A 25,091-nucleotide genomic window follows, 5' to 3' on the forward strand; every position below is an offset into this window, starting at 1 on the left:
CCACTTGGGGCAGGATCTCGCTACCAACCCTGAGAGGGCACTCCACCCTTTTCCGGCTGAGGACCATGGTCTCGGATTTGGAGGTGCTGATTCTCATCCTAGCTGCTTCACACTCGGCTGTGAACCGATCCAGAGAGAGCTGAAGATCACGGCCTGATGAAGCAAACAGGACAACATCATCTGCAAAAAGCAGTGACCCAATCCTGAGCCCACCAAACCGGACCCCCTCAACGTCCTGGCTGCGCCTAGAAATTCTGTCCATAAAAGTTATGAACAGAATCGGTGACAAAGGGCAGCCCTGGCGGAGTCCAACTCTCACTGGAAACGGGTTCGACTTACTGCTGGCAATGCGGACCAAGCTCTGGCACCGATCGTACAGGGACCGAACAGCCCTTATCAGGGGGGCCGGTACCCCATACTCTCGGAGTACCCCCCACAGGATTCCCCGAGGGACACGGTCGAATGCCTTTTCCAAGTCCACAAAACACATGTAGACTGGTTGGGCAAACTCCCATGCACCCTCCAGGACCCTGCTAAGGGTATAGAGCTGGTCCACTGTTCCGCGACCGGGACGAAAACCACACTGTTCCTCCTGAATCTGAGGCTCGACTATCCGACGGACCCTCCTCTCCAGGACCCCTGAATAGACTTTTCCAGGGAGGCTGAGGAGTGTGATCCCTCTGTAGTTGGAACACACCCTCCGATCCCCCTTCTTAAAGAGGGGGCCCACCACCCCGGTCTGCCAATCCAGAGGCACTGTCCCTGATGTCCATGCGATGTTGCAGAGGCGTGTCAACCAAGACAGTCCTACAACATCCAGAGCCTTGAGGAACTCCGGGCGTATCTCATCCACCCCCGGGGCCCTGCCACCAAGGAGTTTTTGACCACCTCGGTGACCTCAGTCCCAGAGATGGGGGAGCCCACCTCTGAGTCCCCAGGCTCTGCTTCCTCATTGGAAGGCATGTTAATGGGATTGAGGAGGTCTTCGAAGTACTCCCCCCACCGACCCACAACGTCCCGAGTCGAGGTCAGCAGCGCACCATCCCCACCATATACAGTGTTGACACTGCACTGCTTCCCCTTCCTGAGACGCCGGATGGTGGACCAGAATCTCCTCGAAGCCGTCCGAAAGTCGTTCTCCATGGCCTCCCCAAACTCCTCCACGCCCGAGTTTTTGCCTCAGCAACCACCAAAGCCGCATTCCGCTTGGCCTGCTGGTACCTATCAGCTGCCTCCAGGGTCCCACAGGACAAAAGGAACCGGTAGGACTCCTTCTTCAGCTTGACGGCATCCTTCACCGCCGGTGTCCACCAACGGGTTCGGGGATTGCCGCCACGACAGGCACCGACCACCTTACGGCCACAGCTCCGGTCAGCTGCCTCAACAATAGAGGCACGGAACATGGCCCATTCGGACTCAATGTCCCCCACCTCCCTCGGGATGTGGTCGAAGTTCTGCCGGAGGTGGGAGTTGAAGCTACTTCTGACAGGGGGCTCTGCCAGACGTTCCCAGCAGACCCTCACAACACGTTTGGGCCTACCACGCCTGACCGGCATCCTCCCCCACCATCGAAGCCAACTCACCACCAGGTGGTGATCAGTTGACAGCTCCGCCCCTCTCTTCACCCGAGTGTCCAAGACATGTGGCCGCAAGTCCGACGACACGACCACAAAGTCGATCATCGAACTGAGGCCTATAACAAGACATATAAACTTAAATGGTAGCTGAATTAAATATAAATGTGGATGCTAATATAAGAGCCCAGTGCTGTTAAATCATGGCACGCAGCTGCACAGTGGTCTCACAGAGGCCAAGCTACTGCTTACATCACAGCACATGTTCAGGAAAGCTTCCTAACTTTTGACAATCAACTCTTAAGCCCTAATAGTGCTTAATAATCTTATTGCCAAAGTATTAAAAAGCCCTAATATACTTCTAAATGCCATTTGAGTGCTTATATTTTTTATGTACTAGCCTGAGAGCTTGCCCCTCACTCACACAGGCAAAGGTCCTTTGTTAATAAAACTCATTCACTTCTTTCTAAAGGCTTTAAGGACATTTGGACATTCATGGGCAGTCCCATAAATGAACTGTATTCTTTACATGGTGAAGTACACAATATTTTTAAAGCTAATGATGTAAATTCCAATGACAAAGATTACTCAGTAAAGTGATATTTGACTACAGAAACATTTTGATGGTTACTCAAAATAACTGAACATACCGAATAACTTAGCTCTATAGAAAAAGATGATTTAAACTCTTAACTTTTAAAAGAAAAAATACACTGTCTCTCCAGTACTGTTGCTGACCTGAACAGGAATAGTATTGAGAAACACATGCTTGTAGTTCAGACTGTGGCTTATTTTTTACAAATATAGCCATAGCTCTGTAATGGTGTATGCCACAGGTACTTTGAGAAAACGACAAAGGTATCAAAAATATTACTGACTTACATAGTTCCCCTGTCCTGGAGTTGACGGAGGCTATAACATTCTGGTCTGTTGCTACCAACAGTTTTTTGGAGGCTTGTGTCTGTGTGTCAAAATAAGCAAATTGGACTTTGCCAACATACTGTCGCCTCCTGAGGAAAAAATGAATAAATCCAAGTCAGACCAGTTGCAAACTTTGCAATGCAAAAGAGATATAGGAAAAAAGCACACTTATGGCTGTAAGAAACATATTCAATTTGAATAAAAACTACGGGCAACCGTATCATCATCATCATAATCTAAAATTAAAGGAATAACAGCCTATAATCTAGAATGACAAAAACTGACCAATACTTATTACTTCTTTTCCTCTTAACAGACCTGTCGAGATCAATAATCCAAACCTGATTTTGTAGTGTAAGCATGCCTAAATATTAGACACACAGAATTAAGAACAGCAATGGTCACAAATGAGCAATTTGTAGTCAATTACAGGTTTTGGTCAAGAAAGGCATTGTTCCATTTTTGACATAAAAGGAGACTACAGCTCTAATCAACCAATGAAACTGGATTTACTTCCTGTTTAAAGATATAACTGGACTTATTTTGTGCATTCTGACATAATAGTTCTAGAAAAAAGTGACAAGAATTGTATTTTATTTTCAGGTCTAAGGCATTTTTCCTTTATAATCTCTATCCTTGCTGAAAGCATTTTAAAAGCAAAACTGCACCACATCAACTCTAGGTGCAGGCAGCTGTATTTTTATTAATTTCTTGTCATACTAGTCAAGTAAGTGATGAGACATAAAACATTATGTGTATACCATAAAAGCCAAGTAACAACCATTTAATCAAAAAGGTGGCTGGTAATTTTGCAGTTGGTTATGCTGATTATTATTTATACACTTTGCAATAACTTCTACAAACTTAATATGATGACCACTGTTTCAGCATGAAAATTTTTGTACTGGGTACAGAGTGTTATTTTTAATTGTAATTTGTTTTAGTAAATACTTATAGGGACGAATACTTATAGGTTTTTCTCCATATTGCTTTTGAAGTGTTCTGTCTTTTTTTTCCACTCTTTATATTTTCTTTCATTTTGTGTGTAAACCTCAACTTCATCTAAATATAAAAGTACCAAGTTATGTAGTCTGCCAAAGAAATAAAAGTTTGTATTACCATGTATTTTGCATTTATAACTTAAATTATTTCACTACATTATCTTTGCAGGATCAACATTATTTCAACATATGCATATTGCAATTCAACTAGTCTATGTAGTTAACTTGACTGATGAATTAACTTCAAACATTAATTCTTATGATAACAAGGATTAAAAAGTCACTTGTCCAAGTACCTTTTGGATAAGAAATCCACTATGTCAGTAAAGGTTTTGTGTCAATGATGAAAACAGCAGTTTGTGTTTTCCATATTCTTTCATTTTTGACAGCCCTGTTCTATATTTTATTGAAGACCACATGACTAATGGTTCCATTCCCACCGAGGGCTTAGTATATGACCCAAACATGTCACTGAACTGCTGTATATGCATAGAACTGTAGTATAATTTAGAAGGAACTGCTAAATTGTTTGCTTTTATTCAACCAGTCGCAGACTAGTTGGTCTTGGTCATTGGGTATGGGTATGGGAGTGTGCAGCTGACTATCTCAAAAGGGGCTCTACACCTGAAAATCGCTTGGAAAAGTTGTTTAATGTGACACGGCCTTTACACCATATGCATAACATAGAACTCTTTCATCACCCTGAATGGTATTTTTACTAAGACGAAAAAAGTGGTAATATAGTGACTGTTCCACATGGAACCCTTTTCTCTCTCCATTCATTCATTCATTCATTCATTCATTATGGTTTTAATATTGTATTTACTTGCCACAGGTGAGTTCACATACTTCTGAGTGACCTATGAACAACAGTCTGATAAATAAGCTCCAAGTCTTAAAGTTCATTAATAGGGCAATTTTTAACGATGCCATTCAATACCTGTACTAAATGTTATGTATGCATTTAAATTTTGCACTTGGCATTAATTGTTAATTGCTTTTGCATTTTAACTATTCTGTAGTGTGTTAAGAGATAAAACTTTGTTGATTATTAGCAAGCAGGGTGTGAGCAGGATTTATTCTGCACATACTGTTCACTACCTGCAGCTAATAAAAGATAGAAAATGTAATACGATTACATAAGCTGACTTGTACAAAAATAGCAGACATGACAAAAACATTTCTTCTTCCATTACCCTAAAATATCATTAAGATGGTGATATGCAATTCATGAATTAGTATTTACAGATTTACCGAGATTCATGAACTTACGTCTAGTTTAAGAGGTATCTGTAGTCACTGCGGTCAGTAAAAACATTTAATCATTCTTTTCCCTTTTCCAAGAAAACAAATTCCCATGTTTGTTACACCAATCCACAAATACAAACATGAAAAGAAATTGGGAAAGTCAGTCAGTCAGTGTGACAAAAACAAGCGATGAAATTGTTGAAAAGGGTGCTTTGTCAGTTCTTTGGAAATGGTTTGGATTCAAAAAGTCAGACCACAACATGGAAACAGTTATGTACAGCAATTGTCCTACAGTGAACAATCTTTACTTTTTAAACTGCAGACTGCTTATATTAAATTATAATTATCTTGCTCAAACAAACTAGGTTTAACTGAATTTACAGTTCTAGAATTACATGCAATGCAAGACTCCTTTCTTGTACATTCTTCCTCTATTGTAATTTATGTATCTGTTTTTAAGTGGTTTCTTTTTCAATTAGTTTATGACCAGGGAATAGGAAATTAGTATAGCTGCAACAGAACCTGTTTTAAGTCATTTATAACATGAGAACAGATGGACACCGTAGGACTAGGATCTACAGAATTAGTTTACAGCTTAAGAAAGGAAGGAGTGTGGAGGTACTAAAAAGATCAAACACTTTGATCAGAGTCATTCGTTATCAAGGCCAACATATACAAAACAAATATGTACAATGTCACAAGTCTCAAATCCCAATTTTAACTTCATTTTAACTCAAGATACAGTATATTCATAGTGTCAGTATCATATTTACAGAGTACAGTGATATTCTTACTTGTATGTGTTAATAAAAATATAATACCAAACCACAAATATTTTACTCAAACCAAAAACCCAAAAGTTGAACAAAACCTGTAATGGTGAAGTAGAAGAGGAACTTGGCAGTATTACACAATTTTTCACTACAACTAACCTGTGATTGAGCTGCACCTCCTGTGACTGACTGTCTCCTTTACTAATGATGACTTAAAATTATCTATCAAATGCATAAAAAGTCATATTTTCTGGAAGACTACATCAAAGAAATGATTGCCAATGGCAATCAAGCAGATACCGTAATGATGTCAGTGGGACTGATCTGCTCAAGCAGCAGACACTGCATGAAGTCTATTTTAAACATGTCCGAAATGGCCAAGAAATACCTTTTCATTCCCTGCCAACTGAGGACCTTCCAGAAGGGCATTCAGTACTAGTGGTTTATACAGATCTAACCTCAAGTGGAGTGGTGGCTCTGCGACTAAAGATCTGCACTGGCAGCAGGAAGGTTACCATTTCAAATCCTGTCACTGCAAGAAGGGATCCTAATCTGCTGGGTGCTGAAACAAGGCCCTTAACCTGAAACACTGCTCCAAAGGCACTGTACGTTGGCAAACCCTGCACTCTGACACCTCAAAAAAAAAAAAAAAGTCATTCAAAAAGCTAAGTAACAAAGTACTATTCTATATATATATAAAAAAAAAAAAAAAAGCTAGAGGTTGTGGAGAAGCCCATCTTTCTGTAAATTAAATTATAACCTGAAATACAACTTAATGTGTGTACCCTGATTTTCAAACTGTTAACATAAGTACTGTATTACATATTCAAATTTAGAAGGATTTTACTTGGAGTATTTACTATTTAAAAAAAAAAAAAAAAAAAAACTTAATTTATTTGACTCTTTCTTTAACTAAATGTGAAACATCAAGTAAAGAAAAAACACAGTAGCGAACCAAAAGTATATGTTAACTCAAGGCAATAATAACTTTTTATTCAAGTCTTGTACTTTTTTTAAAGCATGCACAATTGAAACTCTAAGACAAAAAATCTGTATTGTGATAAATATTTTACTGTCTGAACTTAAGCAAGTCTCTCTCTCAGGGTACTGTAATAGAAGGTGTCGAATACCATTCCAAGAGATCCCTGTCCCCTACATGCAGAATGGCTTCTTCCCAGTTTCTACTGCAGACCTTGTCCGTGTTGCGTGAAATGCAGGTGCCATTTATGCTCTTTATAAACTCTTGCTAGTCAGGCAACTCTTCATTATGGCTATTAAAACAGATTCAACAGTGAACAGCCACACACACACGTCGTCAATATCCTTAATTGAAGAGAAAGTGTGAGATAAATTGAGGTTTGTAAAACAATTGTGATATTCAAAGGTGTGAGGATACAAACATTAATACATATTAGTAAATGTGATAATGTCCCTGAAAATCTATATAAGCCCAGTTTATATGGTTTTATTTTGCATAATTACTAAAATTATGTTCATTGGTAGCCCACGTTGCTTAATCATATTTAAAACTATAAAGGAATTAAATATACATGGATTGGTAAAGGATATAAAATTGTTCTAACAGTCTAACTGGCTGCTGTCCAGTTCACATTAATAAAACTAACGGTGTAAGCAACTGGACGGGGTAAGTGGATACAAGATTTCGAACTTTAAGTTATATGTATAAAACCATTTAGTTACATCTGATTATTCGAAAAATATACTTCAATGCCAATTTTAGTCGGAGAGAACGACAAGGATGAAATGTCGAATAGCTTAAAGCCCATTAATTACTACAGTTAATGGAGGACCCTGCAAGAGCAGCATTTGACATGAATATATAACCTTTTGGATAGACTTGCTGCTTACCAAAAAAAAATGTTAGTACTGTACGTGCAGACTACTTACCAAACTTGTTTTCTTTTCTATCTGATGTAAATACAGTAACCTAGAGAAGACAAATCTAAGCACGAAAATCCACTTGTAGAAACAATGCACAATGGAAGATATCAATGTAACATATTAGGACATATTTTATTTACATACATAAGATAAACATGCGGTTTCGGCACGGACACTCAATAATCAACACTTCTCCAACGCATATGGCTACCTACACCTGTTAATAACCTGCACTGGTGGTTATTTTTTTAAATTCAACTACCAGAAAACTACAGTGTCATTTCACCACGATGCCGAAGTTATCATAATAACTGAAATATACAGTTGAAACTACTACTGAGGCAGGTGCCAGGGCGGTGATCGACTTCCAAGCTGTAAAGTCAAGACATCTGAGGATTTCTAATATTATCCCAGTAGCCCCCAAATGCCGGGATTTGCAGCGTATAGTTGAATCATCACAGCCAGCGTCGCATCACCGGACTGGCCGCCCCTCGGTACACTTTACTTACCAGTCAAACTTGCCCACTTGATCCTCGAAAACAGCAGCGGCAAGGGCCAAGACAGTTGACAACAATACGATGAAACGAGCAAGCACGTCCATAACTGTAGGAAAGAGCGTGAACCCTCCACAACCCCAGAGTGCACTGCTCAATGAGTAGACTGCAAAACTGCCAGTATGATTAGCAACATCTAAAGGATTGCAACAAAAATAGGAAAAATAAATAAATTTAACACGTCTTTAATGTTGATATGCTAATATAGTCTTTGCAGCATGTGTGAATTAAAACAGGCAATATTTTAGGAAAATCTTACCCCGGAACTTGGCGGACCCAGTGGGGCCTTTCGTAATGCTGGAGTACAACGTGGGTTGTAATCATGCCGAAATCCAAGCGAGACAAGAAAAGTGAGTTTTTTTGAATTTCAAACGACTTTTTAAAATTGAATAAAGTAAAGAATATCTAGTGATGTTATGTGCCAAGTTAAGCAATTGGATTGAAAGAGAAAATTACAGGACTACTTTAATTTGTCACTGTGTGGGGAAGCACGAGCTAATACCTGAAATACTCACATTTGCAACATTATCGATTCATTTGCAGAATTCTTATCCCGTCATAACAGTTGTACAATTACGAGCAATGCTGCACCTGCAGTGGCTACAAATGTCATGCAAACCTGTTAAAATCATAAGTTACCGGGTGTTTGCCTTTTTGCTCCTAGATGTTTCAGTGTTTCATTTCAGACTTGCTTGTTTAGCCCCGTAACGGATAATTGTTTAACTACTCTGCTGATGCTGACTTTATTGTGCTATTTATCAGTTGTTAATATCACTTTACTCTTACGAATCATAAGTTCGATATTATTTTCATATGCCATTTATTTCAGCGTTACTTGTCATTTTATTACATTTTAGTGTTACTGCCTTTGTTTTGATTTGTAAAGCGCTGTGTAAAACTGTGGTCTGTGGAAAGTTACATATAATAATGGATAAATAAAACGATAGACCCGTGTCTAGATTTTCTGTTATTCTTAAGTGTGCAAGAACGGAAATAATCCAAAGTAAATGGACAAATATATACCCTGAAAATCAAATACGTATCAATGCTTAAAATAAAGTGCATCAGTCTTTTCTGCATTAGATTCAAAGTTGAATAATCCCAGGGGTAATTTCTAAATGTCAGAGTAAAAACATAGATTGGACATCAAAAATGTTTACGTACTGTATAGTATTTGCTCAGTTAAAAGCAAGATTTTTACATCGAACAGAATTTTTTGTAGAAAAAAAACTTACATTTGAAGAGTGTAGCCTTGAAAAAACTACTCATTGGTATTAAAATACAGTAATCCCTCGCTATATCGCGCTTCGCCTTTCGCGGCTTCACTCCTTCGCAGATTTTATATGTAAGCATATTTAAATATATATCGCGGATTTTTTGCTGGTTTGCGAATTTCTGCGGACAATGGGTCTTTTAATTTCTGGTACATGCTTCCTCAGTTGGTTTGCCCAGTTGATTTCATACAAGGGACGCTATTGGCAGATGGCTGAGAAGCTACCCAACTTACTTTTCTCTCTCTCTTGCGCTGACTTTCTCTGATCCTGACGTAGGGGGATTGAGCAGGGGGGCTGTTCGCACACCTAGACGATACAGACGCTCGTCTAAAAATGCTGAAAGATTATCTTCATGTTGCTACCTTCTGTGCAGCTGCTTCCTGAAGCGACATGCTGCAGGGTGCTTCGCATACTTAAAAGCTCGAAGGGCACGTATTGATTTTTGATTGAAAAACAAACTCTCTCTCTCTCTCTCTCTCTCTCTCTCTCTCTCTCTCTCTATCTCTGCTCCTGACGGAGGGGGTGTGAGCTGCCGCCTTCAACAGCTTTGTGCCGCGGTGCTTCGCATACTTAAAAGCCAAACAGCCCTATTGATTTGTTTGCTTTTCTCTATCTCTCTGACAGTCACTGCTCCTGACGCGCACTCCTTTGAAGAGGAAGATATGTTTGCATTCTTTTAATTGTGAGACGGAACTGTCATCTCTGTCTTGTCATGGAGCACAGTTTAAACTTTTGAAAAAGAGACAAATGTTTGTTTGCAGTGTTTGAATAACGTTCCTGTCTCTCTACAACCTCCTGTATTTCTGTGCCAAATCTGTGACCCAAGCATGACAATATAAAAATAACCATATAAACATATGGTTTCTACTTCGCGGATTTTCTTATTTCGCGGGTGGCTCTGGAACGCAACCCCCGCGATGGAGGAGGGATTACTGTATATGCATTTAGTCCGAAACAAATAAATTAATATATTTTTGTGAATTAACTGGGTTTTACAGCAGACCAGGATCAACAACTGTGAATGAAAATACTGGGTTTGCTAAAGATTACAAATGCTTTGAAAACTGGACTAGGAAAAACTATGCCTTACAGTTGTATTACTGTCTTAACATTTTCTGTATTTGTTTCATTCCAAAATTAAAATGTTCATCTTTAGACCTCATATGGAATATGGAAGTGTTCAAAATGTTGTGCATCTTACACCTGCATTTTTGCTGAACTCAACTGTTAGAGTTTTGGCTTTGATGCACATTAAATACATCACATACTGAAAGTATTACTTAGAAAGTATCTGAATCCTGTATTGTTGAGAGAATTTTTTTTTTGTGATGTGTTTGTGTTGTCTATGTAGATTACATGAAAATACATGAAATACATCTATTTAAATGATCAGATTCTTTGTAGTGCCAGAAACAAACTATTGTTCTTGCTGAGTCATGTTTGTGTCACTAAGTTGTCAGTGCTGGGACCACTGTTTTTTTAAGTATATGATCTTGATTGGAATATAAATAACAAGCTTGTTATTGTAGATGATACCAAACAAGGTGGAAGGTCAGATAATGCAGAATCAGCTTTGTTGCTTCATGGGACTTGTGGAGCATACAATATTACACATAGAAAGTAGACATGTTAGATGGGAATACACAATGGAAAGTCTGACATGTAAACGTACCTCTTATAAGAAGGACCTAGGTGTATTAGTGGACTTGTCAGAATCTATAATAAGATAATGTATAGAAATGGAAAAACAAGGCTATTAGGATATTAAGCTGTTTATCTGGTACAGAGGCCTCACGTGGAGTAATGTACTGTGTACAGTTTTGTGTGCATATTTCAAAAAAAGACATAGCAACCAATGTTCCCTCTAAGCTGAGCGCGTGAGCAATCGCTCACACGAATTCAGAGCGTCGCTCATACTTCCCGCACAATCGCTCATTCCGACAGCGTCGCTCGTACTTATCGCATGATCGCTCACTCCGACCGTCGGAGTTGGTGCTCATAAATTTTTGGCTTAAACAAAATATCGCTCATAAACAATGTTTTTTGCTCACTATATGCTACTCCTTAGAGGGAACATTGATAGCAACACTAGAGAAAGTCCAGAGAAGAGTGAGTAGGGTGATTCTGGAACTAAGAGGTTTGAGCTATTAGGAGAGATTGAAAGAGTTGAACTTTTTCAGTTTAAACAAACAGATAAAGATTTGGCTTGATCTAAGTGTTTAAAATTATGAAAGGAATTAGTAGAGTTGATTCCAGTTGTTACTTTAAAATAAACACCGGGAAATGATTGGAAACATGTTAAGGGGGGGTTTGTGGTCTAGCGGGACCACAGCTCAGATTTAAAAGGCCAGGTTTTTAATAGATAATCAGCGCACTCGCGGCTTAAAGAGGGGGCGTGGTAGTGTGGCCAGAGCGGTTCCCGGGTGTTTCGTGATACGGGCAGTCCTCGCTTAAGTGCACAGGTGAGGAGTCATCTGCATCCGTAATTGATGCTGGCAGCTACTAATCGTCGCACCTGATCCACGTCCCCATAATATATAGTAGAAGCGCAAGGCAGATAGCAGAGGAGAAAAGAAAAAGGAAAGAATGGAGGTTAATGGAGAAGAAGGCTGCAGGAAGGAGAAAGTTGGTGCGCGAGCAGGCTCATCGGAGGTTGAATGCAGCTGGTAGGAGAGCCCCAGAGGAGTGTTGGTCAACTCTTGGGGGGGGCAGATTGAAGCGGTTGCTCTAGCTGAGCAGTTTTGAGGAGCTGGAGTGACCGGCAGAGGAGATGACTTGCCGTTGAAGGGAAGTGGCAGTCGAGGAGGCTTTGGGCATGTTGAGCCCCAGCGTGAGCACCCTGGCCGCCGAGTAGGGAACCCAAGTCTTGGTCCGGCTGGAGCCTTACATAGCCGGGGATTGGAAGGCTACTGGACCAGAATAGGAGGGAGCTGCATTTGCTGGTAGGGTGACTCCCCTTTTGCGGGGCCCGTATGGGAGAAGCAGGGGAGCCACCAGTAGAAAGAAGAAAGCACTGGAGTTTTAAGACAAGACTGCTTCCAGCCATTATCATTTTAACCTTGTTTTAAAAGGATGTATTTATTGGTTTTTAACATCCACAGTTCACCTGTTTTAATGGATTATTTATTTAAGAACTATTTGAGACACTGCATTATTTGGACACTGTTTTTTGTTTTGTTTTTAAATAAAATCACTTTGCACTTTTTGCACCATCCCCTTGCTTCCTGGTTGATGTCTTCACTGTCTAGCTCATCTGTGACATTACCGACAGTGTTGGGTTTGAGAGCTCCCCAGAAGCCTAGATGGGAGCATGGAGTAGGACCTGCATCATCACAAGGTGTTGCATAAATGTTAGGTTTTTCTTCATGCAATTAACCATAGACTCATGGAATAAATTATCAAGTAGTGTGGTGCAGTGTAGGATTTTTAAGGATCTTCAGATTTTGACTTGTTGGTATTTTGAACAATCAAGTTAAATAGGATAAACAAGCTTGTTGGTCTGAATGGCCTGTTCTCATCACAATTGTTCTAATACTGAGGGAGTGTCATGTGGTCATATTTTTTGTGAAAAAAGGAAGACAACAGAGTTGCAATCTGTTCTTCCTGCAAAAATAAGATAATGCGAGGAGACTTTAGAATTAAATCTTTCAATACCACAAATTTAATTACCCATCTGAAGAACCACCATAACGAATTATACACAGAATTTTTAGCAACTAATGGTACCAAAATGAAAGTTAAATCATACGCTACCAGGCTTATTGGGGGTAGCCTCATACAGCAAACCCTTCAAAACGTGAAGACATTTCCTCAAAACAGCACCAGAGCTAAAGGCATAACTACTAAAATAATGGAAATGGTTGCACTCGATGACCAACCTTTTTCCCTAGCTGAAGACGAGGGATTTCGTCTGCTACTACATCATTTAGAACCTCAGTACATTCTTCCAGTCTGATGATACTTTGCAGATGTCTCACTGCCTGCATTATATGATGTGATTGCTACAAATATCCACAAGCTTTTAAGAAATAATCTCACCAGCATTAGCTTCACTTCAGATATGTGGAGCTCAGAGGTCAGCCCCATAAGCATGTTGGGTCTAATGGCACACTGGATTGACGAAAATTTTGAGGCAAAAAGAGTGGTGTTGCATGCTAATAAGTTCTCTGGTTCTCATTCTGCAACTTTCATTGCACAAGCTTTTGATTCCATGTGAATGAACATTTCAAAAAGTAATGTGCACGTTGTGCTTCTTGACAACGCTTGCAATATGGCAAATGCTATGGAAGAAAGTGGCATTAAAAGTTTAAGCTGCATGGCTCACACTTTGCAGCTTACTGTAAATAATGTCTTATTGACCCAGAGAATCATTTCCGACTGTTTTGCCATTGGGAGGCGAATAGTTACTCATTTTAAACACTCACAGCTCGCTGTTTCGCAGGTGAGAGAAATGCAAATAGACTTTGGTACCCCAACAAGAATGCTTCAGCAGGACGTGCCGACTCGTTGGAACAGCACGTATTATATGCTGAAAAGTCTGGTTGATCAGAAGTGCACTCCTGGTGCTGAATAAGAACTTCCTGCTTCTCACACCGTGCATCAGTGGGGACTTGTGGAAAACATGATTACTCTACTTGAACCATTCAAGCAACTTACTAAAGACATAAGCATGCATTCAACTACAATTTCGGATGTGATTCCGTCTGTTGAAGTGCTTTAAGTCTGCTTAGCAAGTGTGGCAAGACAGATTCCAGAGATCAAATGACGAAAATCACACTTTTGGAGGCTGTCACAAAAACACGAGTGGTGCATTCTCCAAGCCACTATATTATCTATCTACTGTCCTTGATCCACAGTACAAAGATCAAATTTTTTGTGACCAAAATACCAAGAAACAACTGGTCAAGATATCAGTTGGTGATGGAGACGCAGAGAGCAACAGCAAACCATAAAAAGATAAAGATTTGAAATCGGAGAGATGTATGAAGAAATTCTTGAAGAAAATTTGTATGTGGCTGCAAAACCACATTCAACTGCTGCTGAGTTAACGTAACAGAATCATAAAATTATTAACAATAATCATACTAATTAGAATGACCAGATGTCCCAAATTACTGATTTAATTAAAAAAAAAAAAAAAAAACACAAGTCATACACTACAGCTTCCTAATATCCAATCAGTATTATTGTGCATTCGCCGGAAACTCACTGCGAGGCGGCTTGCTGGGACCATGCATAACTTAACGAGTACGGGCAAAACTACTCCACATACATTAGCTGAGAAGAAAAGGAATACGTTAATGGTATCACTTCGCCTTTTTCGTCAGGTTTTTACAATTTGTTTGCCTACAAAATTGTCATTGTAGCAGCGCAGTTTGTGGATTTTTCCATTTTAGATGGTCGAGCCGCTGTGGAAAAATATTGGAGGAATTTAATTTAGTGGGTACTTAACAGAAAGGAGGAACAGGTTCACCTGCATGCTAGAATGCAGCTTCACATTTTGTACTTTGTGAAAGCTGTGCCTCCAGTGTCTAAACTGTAAAAGATTTTAAGGTAAGATCTATTCCAGTTTTAATGTAAGCATTACTTTAAAACAAAATCACCCTAAATATACTGTAGTCTTTCAATATTTCAAGGCACACCTGTGTTTCATTGTGGAACAGCTTGTGCTGCATCTCTTAATAGTGCATCCGCTTCATACTTTATAGAATGCCCTTCATATGACCCAAATCATTATACATCAAGCTTTCAATGTCACAAGTTTTTATTAATGGGGGTGGTTGGTGCAGGCAGTTGTCCTGTTTTTCTTTACCACTTATCTGGTGAACTTAATTAGTTTATTATTTTTTATTATAATATAGGTAAACGTTTGTAAACTTTTTTTTTTTCTCTCATTTGAATAACTCTCTCGGTGAGCCCTCTATCTCCAGAAATAACTGCTCCCTCCAGTATTGGAAAAGCAATGCAGCCTGTTTCCCAACCTTGGCCAAGGCAGTGATCAAGTACCTTGTTCCAGTGTAGACTGTGAACGCCTTTTTCAGCTGTATCAAATATAGTGAATGAAAATAGAAACAGACTTGCTGGTGAAAAGGCAGAAATGCTTCTTTTTGTTAAGAAAAACCTAACATTTGTGCTTTTAAAGAAGCCAACTTAAGACCAGTGTTACTGGCCTCATTGTACCTTTTATTTTAGTTTTACTTAAAGCAATATACTGTATGTACAGAATCTCACAAAGTGAGTATACCCCTCACATTTTTGTAAATATTTTATTATCTTTTCATGAGACAACACTGAAGATATGACACTTTGATACAATGTAAAGTAGTCAGTGTACAGCTTGTATAACAGTGTAAATTTGCTGTCCCCTCAAAATAACTCAACACACAGCCATTAATGTCTAAACTGCTGGCAACGAAAGTGAGTACACCCCTAAGTGAAAAATGTCCAAATTGTGCCCAGTTTGCCATTTTCCCTCCCCGGTGTCATGTGACTCGTTAGTGTTACAAGATCTCAGTTGTGAATGGAGCAGGTGTGTTAAATTTTGTGTTATTGCTCTCACACTCTCTCATACTGGTCACTGGAAGTTCAACATGGCACCTCATGGCAAAGAACTTTCTGAGGATCTGAAAAAAAGAATTGTTGCTCTACATAAAGATTGCCAACACCCTGAAACTGAGCTGCAGCACTGTGGCCAAGACCATACAGCGGTTTAACAGGACAGGTTCCACTCCGAACAGGCCTCGCCATGGTCGACCAAAGAAGTTGAGTGCATGTGCTCAGAGTCATATCCAGAGGTTGTCTTTTGAAAATAGATGAGTGCTGCCAGCATTGCTGCAGAGGTTGAAGGGGTGGGGGGTTCAGCCTGTCAGTGCTCAGACCATACGCCCGCCGCACACTGCATCAAATTGGTCTGCTTGGCTGTCTTACCAGAAGGAAGCCTCTTTTAAAGACGATGCACAAGAAAGCCCGCAAACAGTTTGCTGAAGACAAGCAGACTAAGGACATGGATTACTGAAACCATGTCCTGTGGTCTGATGAAATCAAGATAAACTTATTTGGTTCAGATGGTGTCAAGCATGTGTGGTGGCAACCAGGTGAGGAGTACAAAGACAAGTGTCTTGGCTACAGTCAAGCATAGTGGTGGGAGTGTCATGGTTTGGGGCTGCATGAGTGCTGCCAGCACTGGGGAGCTACAGTTCATTGAGGGAATCATGAATGCCAACATGTACTGTGACATACTGAAGCAGAGCATGATCCCCTCCCTTCGGAAACTGGGCCGCAGGGCAGTATTCCAACACAATGACCCCAAACACACCTCCAAGGCGACCTCTGGCTTGCTAAAGAAACTGAGGGTAAAGGTGCTGGACTGGCCAAGCATGTCTCCAGACCTAAACCCTATTGAGCATCTGTGGGGCATCCTCAAATGGAAGGTGGAGGAGTACAAGGTCTCTAACATCCACCAGCTCTGTGATGTCGTCATGGAGGAGTGGAAGAGGATTCCAGTGGCAACCTGTGAAGCTCTAGTGAACTCCATACTCAAGAGAGTTAAGGCAGTGCGGGAAAATAATGGTGGCCACACAAAATATTGACACTTTGGGCACAATTTGGACATTTTTCACTTAGGGGTGTACTCACTTTTATTGCCAGCGGTTTTTTTTTTGAGGGGACAGCAAATTTACACTGTTATACAAGCTTTACACTGACTACTTTACATTATATCAAAGTGTCATATCTTCAGTGTTGTCCCATGAAAAGATATACTGTAATAAAATATTTACAAAAATGAGAGGGGTGTACTCACTTTTGTGAGACGCTATATGATTATAGCACAAAGAATAAGCGTTCAGTTTTTTTTTTTTTGTTTATATGCCCAATGGCATGTTCTGTATTGGCATGGTGTCTTGATATGCTTAAGTTACCCAGAATATATATGTTTAGTAGATTTTTGTACATGACTTGGAATATTTTTTCTATAGAGACAGGCCATATCTTGCCCTTTTTCCCCCCACAGAAAGTACTGGCTGCTTTTATCTATAGAAAAAAATAGCGTAAAAGTCAACAAGTTAATAAAAAAAATGTGAATCTCTGTTTGACATGCTACTGTTATTTCTTTGATAATGCATAATACATTTTCAGAATAACTAAAAAAAAATATTGGCCATAGGTTATTGGTATTGGTAAATATGGACAGAAACATATCGGTATCGCCCAGAATTTCCATATCGGTGCATCACTAATTATTTATTTTTATTTTTTTATATACTAGTATCCTTAACAAAAACAGCAAAGAAGGGATTAGAAGCAAAACAAAAATTAATTGAAGAGGTAAGTGCTGCAAAATTACCTGATTTTTTTAAAAAAAAATTTTTATTTAACACTAGAATTACCAGAGCCTACGTGAAAACTCGTTAATCCGGCCCACCTTAAATCCGTTCCCAGCTCATGTCTTGATTGATTATTTGGGAGTGAAGTGCTGGAGTTTTAGAGTGGAAATACTAGATCGTTATTTGGAACACATGCATTTCATGTGTGTTCCATTTCTACAGTAATCTGTGTAAACAGGTGGGGGGTGGGGGGGGGGCAGTAGTATGCATCTTGGTTGTGACTGAGAGAATAAAAGTGAAAAAAAATAACTTTTACAAGTACTATAAATGTACACCGTCTGTTACAGATGCAAACCAAATGCATGTATATACTGTATAATATTAACAATAAGAGCAGCTCACTACTGAAAACAGCAAATATAGGAGGCAGTCGGGATCAAACCGAGGACTCTATTACAAGTCAGCAAATCTTACCCGTACGCCACAGAAGCTGTTGTCTTATCCTTGAACCTTCTGTGAAAGTTTTTTTTGATCTTTGGACTTCAGGCTTCACACATTCTATAGTTTATGCCTACATTTTGTAAGATTTATTACTAAAATATGAAAAAGTTTGTTTTAGCAATGTGTTTACACAGATTACTGTAGAAACGGAACACACATGCAATGCGTGTGTTCCAAATAACAATCTATTGTTTCCACTCTAAAACTCCAGCACTTCACTCCCAGATAATCAATCAAGGCATGAGCTGGGAGAAGTTTGTGAATGTTCTGCAACGATGGTTGGGGGGGGGGGGGGGGGGGATCGGATAGCAGGCTGCTTGTCTTTATCGGCACATTTACAGGACAAAAGACACTGATGGATTTAAGGTGGGCCGGATTTACGAGTTTTCTCGTATGCTCTGGTAATTCTAGTGTTAATAATAATAAAAAAAAAAATCACTATATATTCCTTCGTTTTTTCCCCAGCTGCGTAAATGTGTGGATACATACAGGTATCTCTTCATATTTTCTGTTGCCAATGTGAGGAACAGCAAATTAAAAGTTATCAGGACAGCATGGAAGCACAGCAGGTGAGCAGACAGCACAATAGTTTGAGTCCTTCTAAGGAAAAGGTGTTATTTATAACATTATTGTAGTGTATTGTCACATGTACGGCTTACCCCATGTATTTCTAATGCACATATCTGCTTTAAATCTGTCTAAAATATATATAGCACAAGATCCTAATGACAACACTTCTACTACTTTCACTGTTTCCATACTGTTTGCTTAGTTACTGTATGTTCCCTTACTGAAATCTTGTCTGAAAAGCCGTGAGAAAATATTGGTATAGTTATTTTAAGCCTGATATGGAATAACGAGTGTGGAGTAATTGCCTGATATCAAAGCTTATAATATTTTTATGTAAACGCTATGTATTTTGTTGTTTTCTTGTTAGATGCAGATAGTTAAATACCTTTAAAATTTAATTGGGTACATCAGTCTTTTTGACTTCCATTTCTTTAATTATATGGTTTTATAGGCTTGCTCAACTCCCTTGGTCTTTGCACTTCTTTCTTTTATTATTTCTCTTTTTTGGGTAGGTTTTTCTTTGGAAAAAACAAAGTAATGATGGTTGCTTTGGGAAAAGGATGTGAAGATGAGTACAAAGATAATTTGCACAAGGTAAGGATAAAACTGTTCTTTTTTTGTTCTACCATCCAAGATTCTAAATATTAAGTTCCAAGTGCTTCTGGAAGATGACACTAACACTTTACATTCTAGAGTCTTCAGGAGTTACCAGGGAGTAATATAAAGTAAACTTAGCTCTGCCAGGGTGGATTAAGCAGGGTTTGGGTTAGTATTGGTGTAGTTATCAAATCAAAGTATCTGACAATTGATAGTTTCATCTTTTTTTGACTTTTTACATGCTTTTTCTTACTGTTTTTTTTTTTCTTCTTTGGGGCCGTGTGTATGTGTGTGTGTGTTTTATTTATTTTTTGTTTGTTTTGTGACTGCTTACATGCTTTATTGTTGTACCAGAAAAGATGGACAGAAAGTAAAATGGGACAAATGTAAAGTTTGGTTTATTTTAAAATGTTCTGGAAAGGCAAGACCATATGAAACAGGACCTACGTTTTCACAATCAGAAAAGGGCCTATGTAACATTAAGCTGGTTTATGGGGTGGATGTTTAAGGCAAATGTCTCATGTGGTGAGCTATACCTCCTGACCTGGAGACTGGGGACCTTTTTCCATTTAATGTCTGAAAACTATTTTGCAAAGGATTTTGTCATCTTCATTCCTGGATTTTAGTGCTAACTGACTCTCACATCCTTTTGAAAAACACTGTTCTACCTGTGGTTTGTCCTGTCCAGAAAATATCCAATTGCGTGTTTTGAGGCTTATTATATTCTGAGTATTATACTGAATCTTGCTGAGGGGTCTATTGAATTAAATGATATTCAATCATTTCTTTCACTTCAAGCAGATTTTAGTATGGGCGTGTTCTGTGTTCCTGAAGTTTTACACTTGTATTATTTTTATACTTGTTTTTGTTAAATTAATGTGTCTTAAAGGCATAATATAATTGTATCTATATGCCTATTTTAAATGTGTTTTTTTCTTTGGTATTACAGATCAGCAAGCGTTTGAGAGGAGAGGTTGGCCTGCTATTCACCAACAAAACCTGTGAAGATGTTCAAGAGTATGTATGCATAAACAGAAAATGTTCCTCACTACTGTATATTGGAGTTGGGGATTTAAATAAAAAAACTATATGAACTCTCTGGGTTTTTTGTGGGTTTACCATAAAGTCAAAGTTTTATAAGTTGCACTTTAAGCTGTATTCATGGGCTGTTAGCCCTTTGTGAAATTCCCTACTAAGAAGCATATATTTCACATGAGCACTCATCCAGTATAACATGTAAGAAATTAATGTGGTTCTCATCTAAGTTGCAAAGAAACACTAACTTCTTGTTTCATTTTCTTATATAAAAAACCCTTGTTAGCTGCAACTGCTATTTTTGCGGTTGCATTATATTTATGGTGAGGGGATACATAGTTAATGTGTTTTAGTTTGCTTTTGTTTTCACAATACAGTACATTCAATTTTTTGTGCTAACTGGGCAGCCACAATTTTGTTTTTTCCTAAAATTCTGACTGAAAATTAAGTTGAGCAGAATAAAGTGGGACAGAATATTACAAGTGGTAATTCTGAAAATTTGTGTATACTATGTGAATGCATTATTAAGTTATTTAAATGATAGTATGAAAGTAAAATGTGTCTGATATGAGTGGTTTTTTGTGTTTTTTTTTTTTTTATCTGGTGGAGTGGTAATAATTTATTCAGTAAAATGTTTTGATTTTATTGCCTCAGGTACTTCAACCACTTTAAGGAGATGGACTTTGCCCGTGCAGGAAATAAGGCCAGCATGAATGTGACTCTGGATGAGGGACCACTTGAACAGTTTCCTCACTCTATGGAGCCTCAGTTACGGCAGCTTGGACTTCCCACAGCTCTGAAGAAAGGTGTGCATGCTTTCCATGAAGAGCTCATTTTCTACACCACTCTTCATTAACTTACTTTAAAATAATCCATATCTATTTTGCTTATTTTTTTCCTAGCAGAATTGGTTCTGTTCCTGTGACTTTTACTCATATAGTCTTCATCTTTATATTACATCTGAGATTTCTTTTCAGAGCATTACTCCATGGTTTTCACATGTTCTGTGCTATTTATTGGTCATTCTGTAACTAGTATTAACTTCAAACTCACCATGTTTGTCATCAAATGGACAGTAGGAGGAATCACTTTCGATTTTTTCCTTTTAGCTTTTGTAACTTTGAAACATCTGTACCATCCCTTTTACATTTCTTATTTTTCTTAATTTGTGTTTTTCTTTGTTTTATTTCTACATTTTTAAATGGGAAAAGAAAAGATAAAGACAATTTTGAAATTGCTACTTAGTAAACAATGGCCTTTTTTTTTTTAAAGATTTGTACTGTGTTTGTTATTGGTTGCTGTGTGTATAAAGCCTAAGTTTTGGTAAGAAGCAAATACTACATAATTAAAATGGTAATTCATATTTTATAATCACACCTCAAGAATTACAAATGTCTAGTCAATACACTGAAGAAAAAAAGCACACTTGTATAAATTTAGTAAATGTGTATTTTAACATCAAAAAGCTTTAATGCAATTAATGATTTAAAATGATTAAAATGTTTAAGTGCATGTATATCGCGTTTAATTGCAAATGTCAATTAAATGATAATGTGAGTGTGTGTGTGTGTATGTATGTATGCATGTACTTTTATTAAAGTATGTATTTTAAGGCATATTTTATTTTAGTATTTTATGGTCACTGAACATTAAGCCTACAGATTGTCATCTTGTTAATAAAAAATTAACAGTTGACAGTTGTGGTCTATAGTTTAATTATATATCTTCTGTTTCTCTGGTTCTACGGGAAATTATTGTAAAATGTTTTTTAAAGGGATAAAGAAATTGGAATTGGCCGATCAAGTAACATGAAATTGGTATCAGCCTTAAAATACCTGATCAGAGTATCCTTTCCACACACAAAAATACCGAGAAGTGAATTTAAGATAAATAAAAACATGTGAATACATGGAGTAAGCAGCATTATTCCCTATTTTGGAGCTAGATTCCTGAATTATAAAGGCTGCAGTAAAGGGAGTGCTACTAGTATGAAAAAGGGCTTATGATGCACTTCATTTTCTCTGTAATGTTTATTTGACTAGCATGATTTGGTTTGATGATGCTGCCATGTGGACTATTTTATTGATTTATATGATTTTATCGATTGATTTATATGATTGATTTTAACTTGTATTGATAATTTTAGTTGCCTTGCTTTGTTATAATGCCTGACTTTAAGACATGTTGCTCATTTAAATAAATACTTGAGGTTAAAATTTGAGCTACACGTCAGAGTGTTTCACATCAAAAGGCAGAATAGATGTTTTTCAGAGAACATGCAGTGGTCTAAACATAACTCAGTCTGGGTTCAATTCAAATAAAATTGTGGCAAACTTTGCTGCAAACTGTGATTAAAGAAATAACTGAATGGTTGCATGCTCTTGTCATAGGTAAAGTTTATTCCATTCCTGAAAAACAGGAAAGAGAAGAGGGTTAGAAGTACAGCGTTTTGGCTGTGTAGACTTGAAAGCAGCTTGTTGTTATCTTCCAGTCATTTAATGTCAAAGATTTCATTGTCCATCTGGACTGTACCCATGATGACAAACTTTTGCATTTTCTTTTTACAGGGGTTGTAACATTGTTGTCAGATTATGAAGTTTGTAAAGAAGGAGATGTTCTGACTCCAGAGCAGGCACGCATTCTGGTAAGGTGTTTTTTTAAGCTTGTAGGACCAGTTAAAAATTTGATGAGGTGAAGAAAATGAATTTAAATGACACATATCATAATGTGGAAAAAGTGAAGGAGTCTGAATGCTCTGTTATATTGTTGTACTCCTCTCTTATTTACTTACATAGCTGTGAAACTAAAAGGAAACACTTTAAAGTTGTTTATGGTTTACAAATTTATTGAACATAAAAATGGGGTAGTTTTGTTTATTGTAGTTATTACACTACTTAAATATTCATTTCTGATATCAAAAGGAAGCATTTCAAATACAGTCATAGCAAACATATATTTGAAATGTGCTCAGTGCTTGAATGCTCCAATGCTTTGTAACAAAGGCGCTATATAGGCGCCCGACCCGACACAGATGGACACTGAGGCACGTATAAACAAACAAGACTTTTTATTTTTCTTCACCCGTGGGCGCACATCTTCCCCGTGACCCACAGGCACAGTCCCAAAGCACTTCTACAACACAACACCAACAGTTTCTCCCTTTTTCCCCCACTCCTCCTCAAGCTTCATCTCCTTCCTCCCAACTCTCGCTCCCCGAATGGTGGTGGCTGGCCCTTTTTATAACCCACCTGGAAGCATTCCAGGTGCTTGACCACCTGGTTCTAATTGCACTTCCAGGTGGGGCTGAAGATTCGACCAACCGGGCTGCAGACTCCATGCAGCTCCCCCTAGCGGCCATCCGAGCCCCCAACCATGCTGTGGAGGACTCCATCACCCATAGAGCCATGCGCTAGGTTGAGGAATCATCGTCTGCCAGGGAGGCTGCCACCAAGCATCCCAGGGGAGGTATTGAACTGTCCATAGCTGCTCCCCCGGAACAGATGTAGCAGAGGCGTCCCTGCCGGGCAAGGGACCCGGCTGTCTATTACAGCTTATATAATGCAGAAGTTTTGTAGACCGTCATCTTCTGTTTCAGATGATGCCGTTGTTTGTAATAACTCTCTGGTCCCAAATTTCAGACTCTGACATTTGTTTTGCTTTAATGCCTTAAAACATTTTGAGAGAGGTGACCGGTATTTATATTTCTTAGTCAGATGGATAGAGCACTATCCTGATCTGCATTATCAGGAAAAAAACTTATAATACTACAGCTTTCACTATTGTTAATATTGGCTGCAACCATCTTGGATGCTAAGGCAAGAGTTGGTGAGGCTCGTCCAGCTTTCTGAGTAGGAAATCTGACTTGAGGGGGCATTCCTGTAGAAACCTGCAATTTGGAAAGCAGAAATTCCTAGTTCAGATGGCAAGTGAGCAGGAAAATGATTTGGGGGTAACCTGGGTACACACAGAAAATGGCTGTTAAAAAGGTGATGAGGACATGTGCTTATATCTAACATTAGGCAGTACTGCCTTTTTTCAGTTTTAACATATGAAAATATACCATCTAAGTATTACCTTTACACTTTTGTCTTCAGCTGTGTTTTCAGTGTCATGATTACACTTTATTTCTGTTTGGCACTAGTAGTAGCATCTCATTTTACAGTATATATTGCCATATCTAATGTTGTTTTTCTTTGTTATAGAAACTCTTTGGAATCCAAATGGCAGAGTTTAAGGTGAATATCAGATGTATGTGGAATTCAGAGACTGGGGAATATGAGCAGCTAAGTGAAGAAACCGAGGAAGAGGATCAGGAAATGGATGAAGATATTGATGAGTGAAGGACAGATGGAATCTCCCTGTTCAGTCACAACTGTCTTATTGTTGAGCATGAACACTTTGTTAAAACAGGGTTTTATAAAAAAGCCTAACTTTCATTTTTGTATAAATGTGCTGGCGGTTAAACAAAAGGAAAACTGACAGCGATGTGGACTTTGATCAGCTGAGCCTTTGCACTGATCATCAATCCCCATATTAATTCCCAGCATAAATGACTTGTTTGTTGGTTGGCGTTTACAACCTGACATTTTGTACTGAGATAATAATCAGCAGCTTGAGGATGAAGGAATCTTCAAGTGAAACAAATTTTTCCTAATGACAACTCTGACCTACATGTAATTTGTTACACATTTGTCTAGAAATCAAGGCAGGTGGAAAGTTTGTTGTTTGTTTGGCTTGTTTTCTTCTTGGAAACTTTACATTTTAGAGGGTTTTATGAGCTTGGCAACATGTTTGTTTTCCCTCTGTGCATCTTTGTT

At 38.5% G+C, this 25,091-nt stretch overlaps 2 protein-coding genes across 3 annotated transcripts in view; one reads left to right on the forward strand and one right to left on the reverse strand.

Annotated features, from left to right (window-relative positions):
- emc1 (ER membrane protein complex subunit 1) overlaps positions 1-8,085 on the reverse strand; it is a 43,360-nt gene extending 35,275 nt beyond the window's left edge. For both annotated transcript variants that reach the window (XM_028807431.2, XM_051930878.1), the window contains exons 1-2: positions 7,929-8,085; positions 2,457-2,584 (exon numbers count right to left, since the gene is read on the reverse strand). In XM_028807431.2, coding sequence (XP_028663264.2) covers positions 2,457-2,584; positions 7,929-8,020 — 220 coding nt within the window. In that variant the 5' untranslated portion in view covers positions 8,021-8,085. The remainder of the gene's footprint in view (positions 1-2,456; positions 2,585-7,928) is intronic.
- Positions 8,086-8,205: 120 nt separating this feature from the next.
- On the forward strand, positions 8,206-24,710 carry mrto4 (MRT4 homolog, ribosome maturation factor). The gene is made up of 8 exons (XM_028807433.2): positions 8,206-8,323; positions 17,514-17,572; positions 18,538-18,641; positions 19,155-19,236; positions 20,189-20,256; positions 20,929-21,080; positions 22,842-22,918; positions 24,477-24,710. Exons 1-8 carry the CDS (start codon positions 8,296-8,298, stop codon positions 24,612-24,614), a joined length of 708 nt encoding a protein of 235 aa, XP_028663266.1. The 5' UTR covers positions 8,206-8,295; the 3' UTR covers positions 24,615-24,710.
- The last annotated feature ends 381 nt before the right edge of the window (positions 24,711-25,091 follow it).

The sequence above is a fragment of the Erpetoichthys calabaricus genome, chromosome 8 (genome assembly GCF_900747795.2).
Source record: "Erpetoichthys calabaricus chromosome 8, fErpCal1.3, whole genome shotgun sequence".
NCBI classification, from domain to species: domain Eukaryota; kingdom Metazoa; phylum Chordata; class Cladistia; order Polypteriformes; family Polypteridae; genus Erpetoichthys; species Erpetoichthys calabaricus.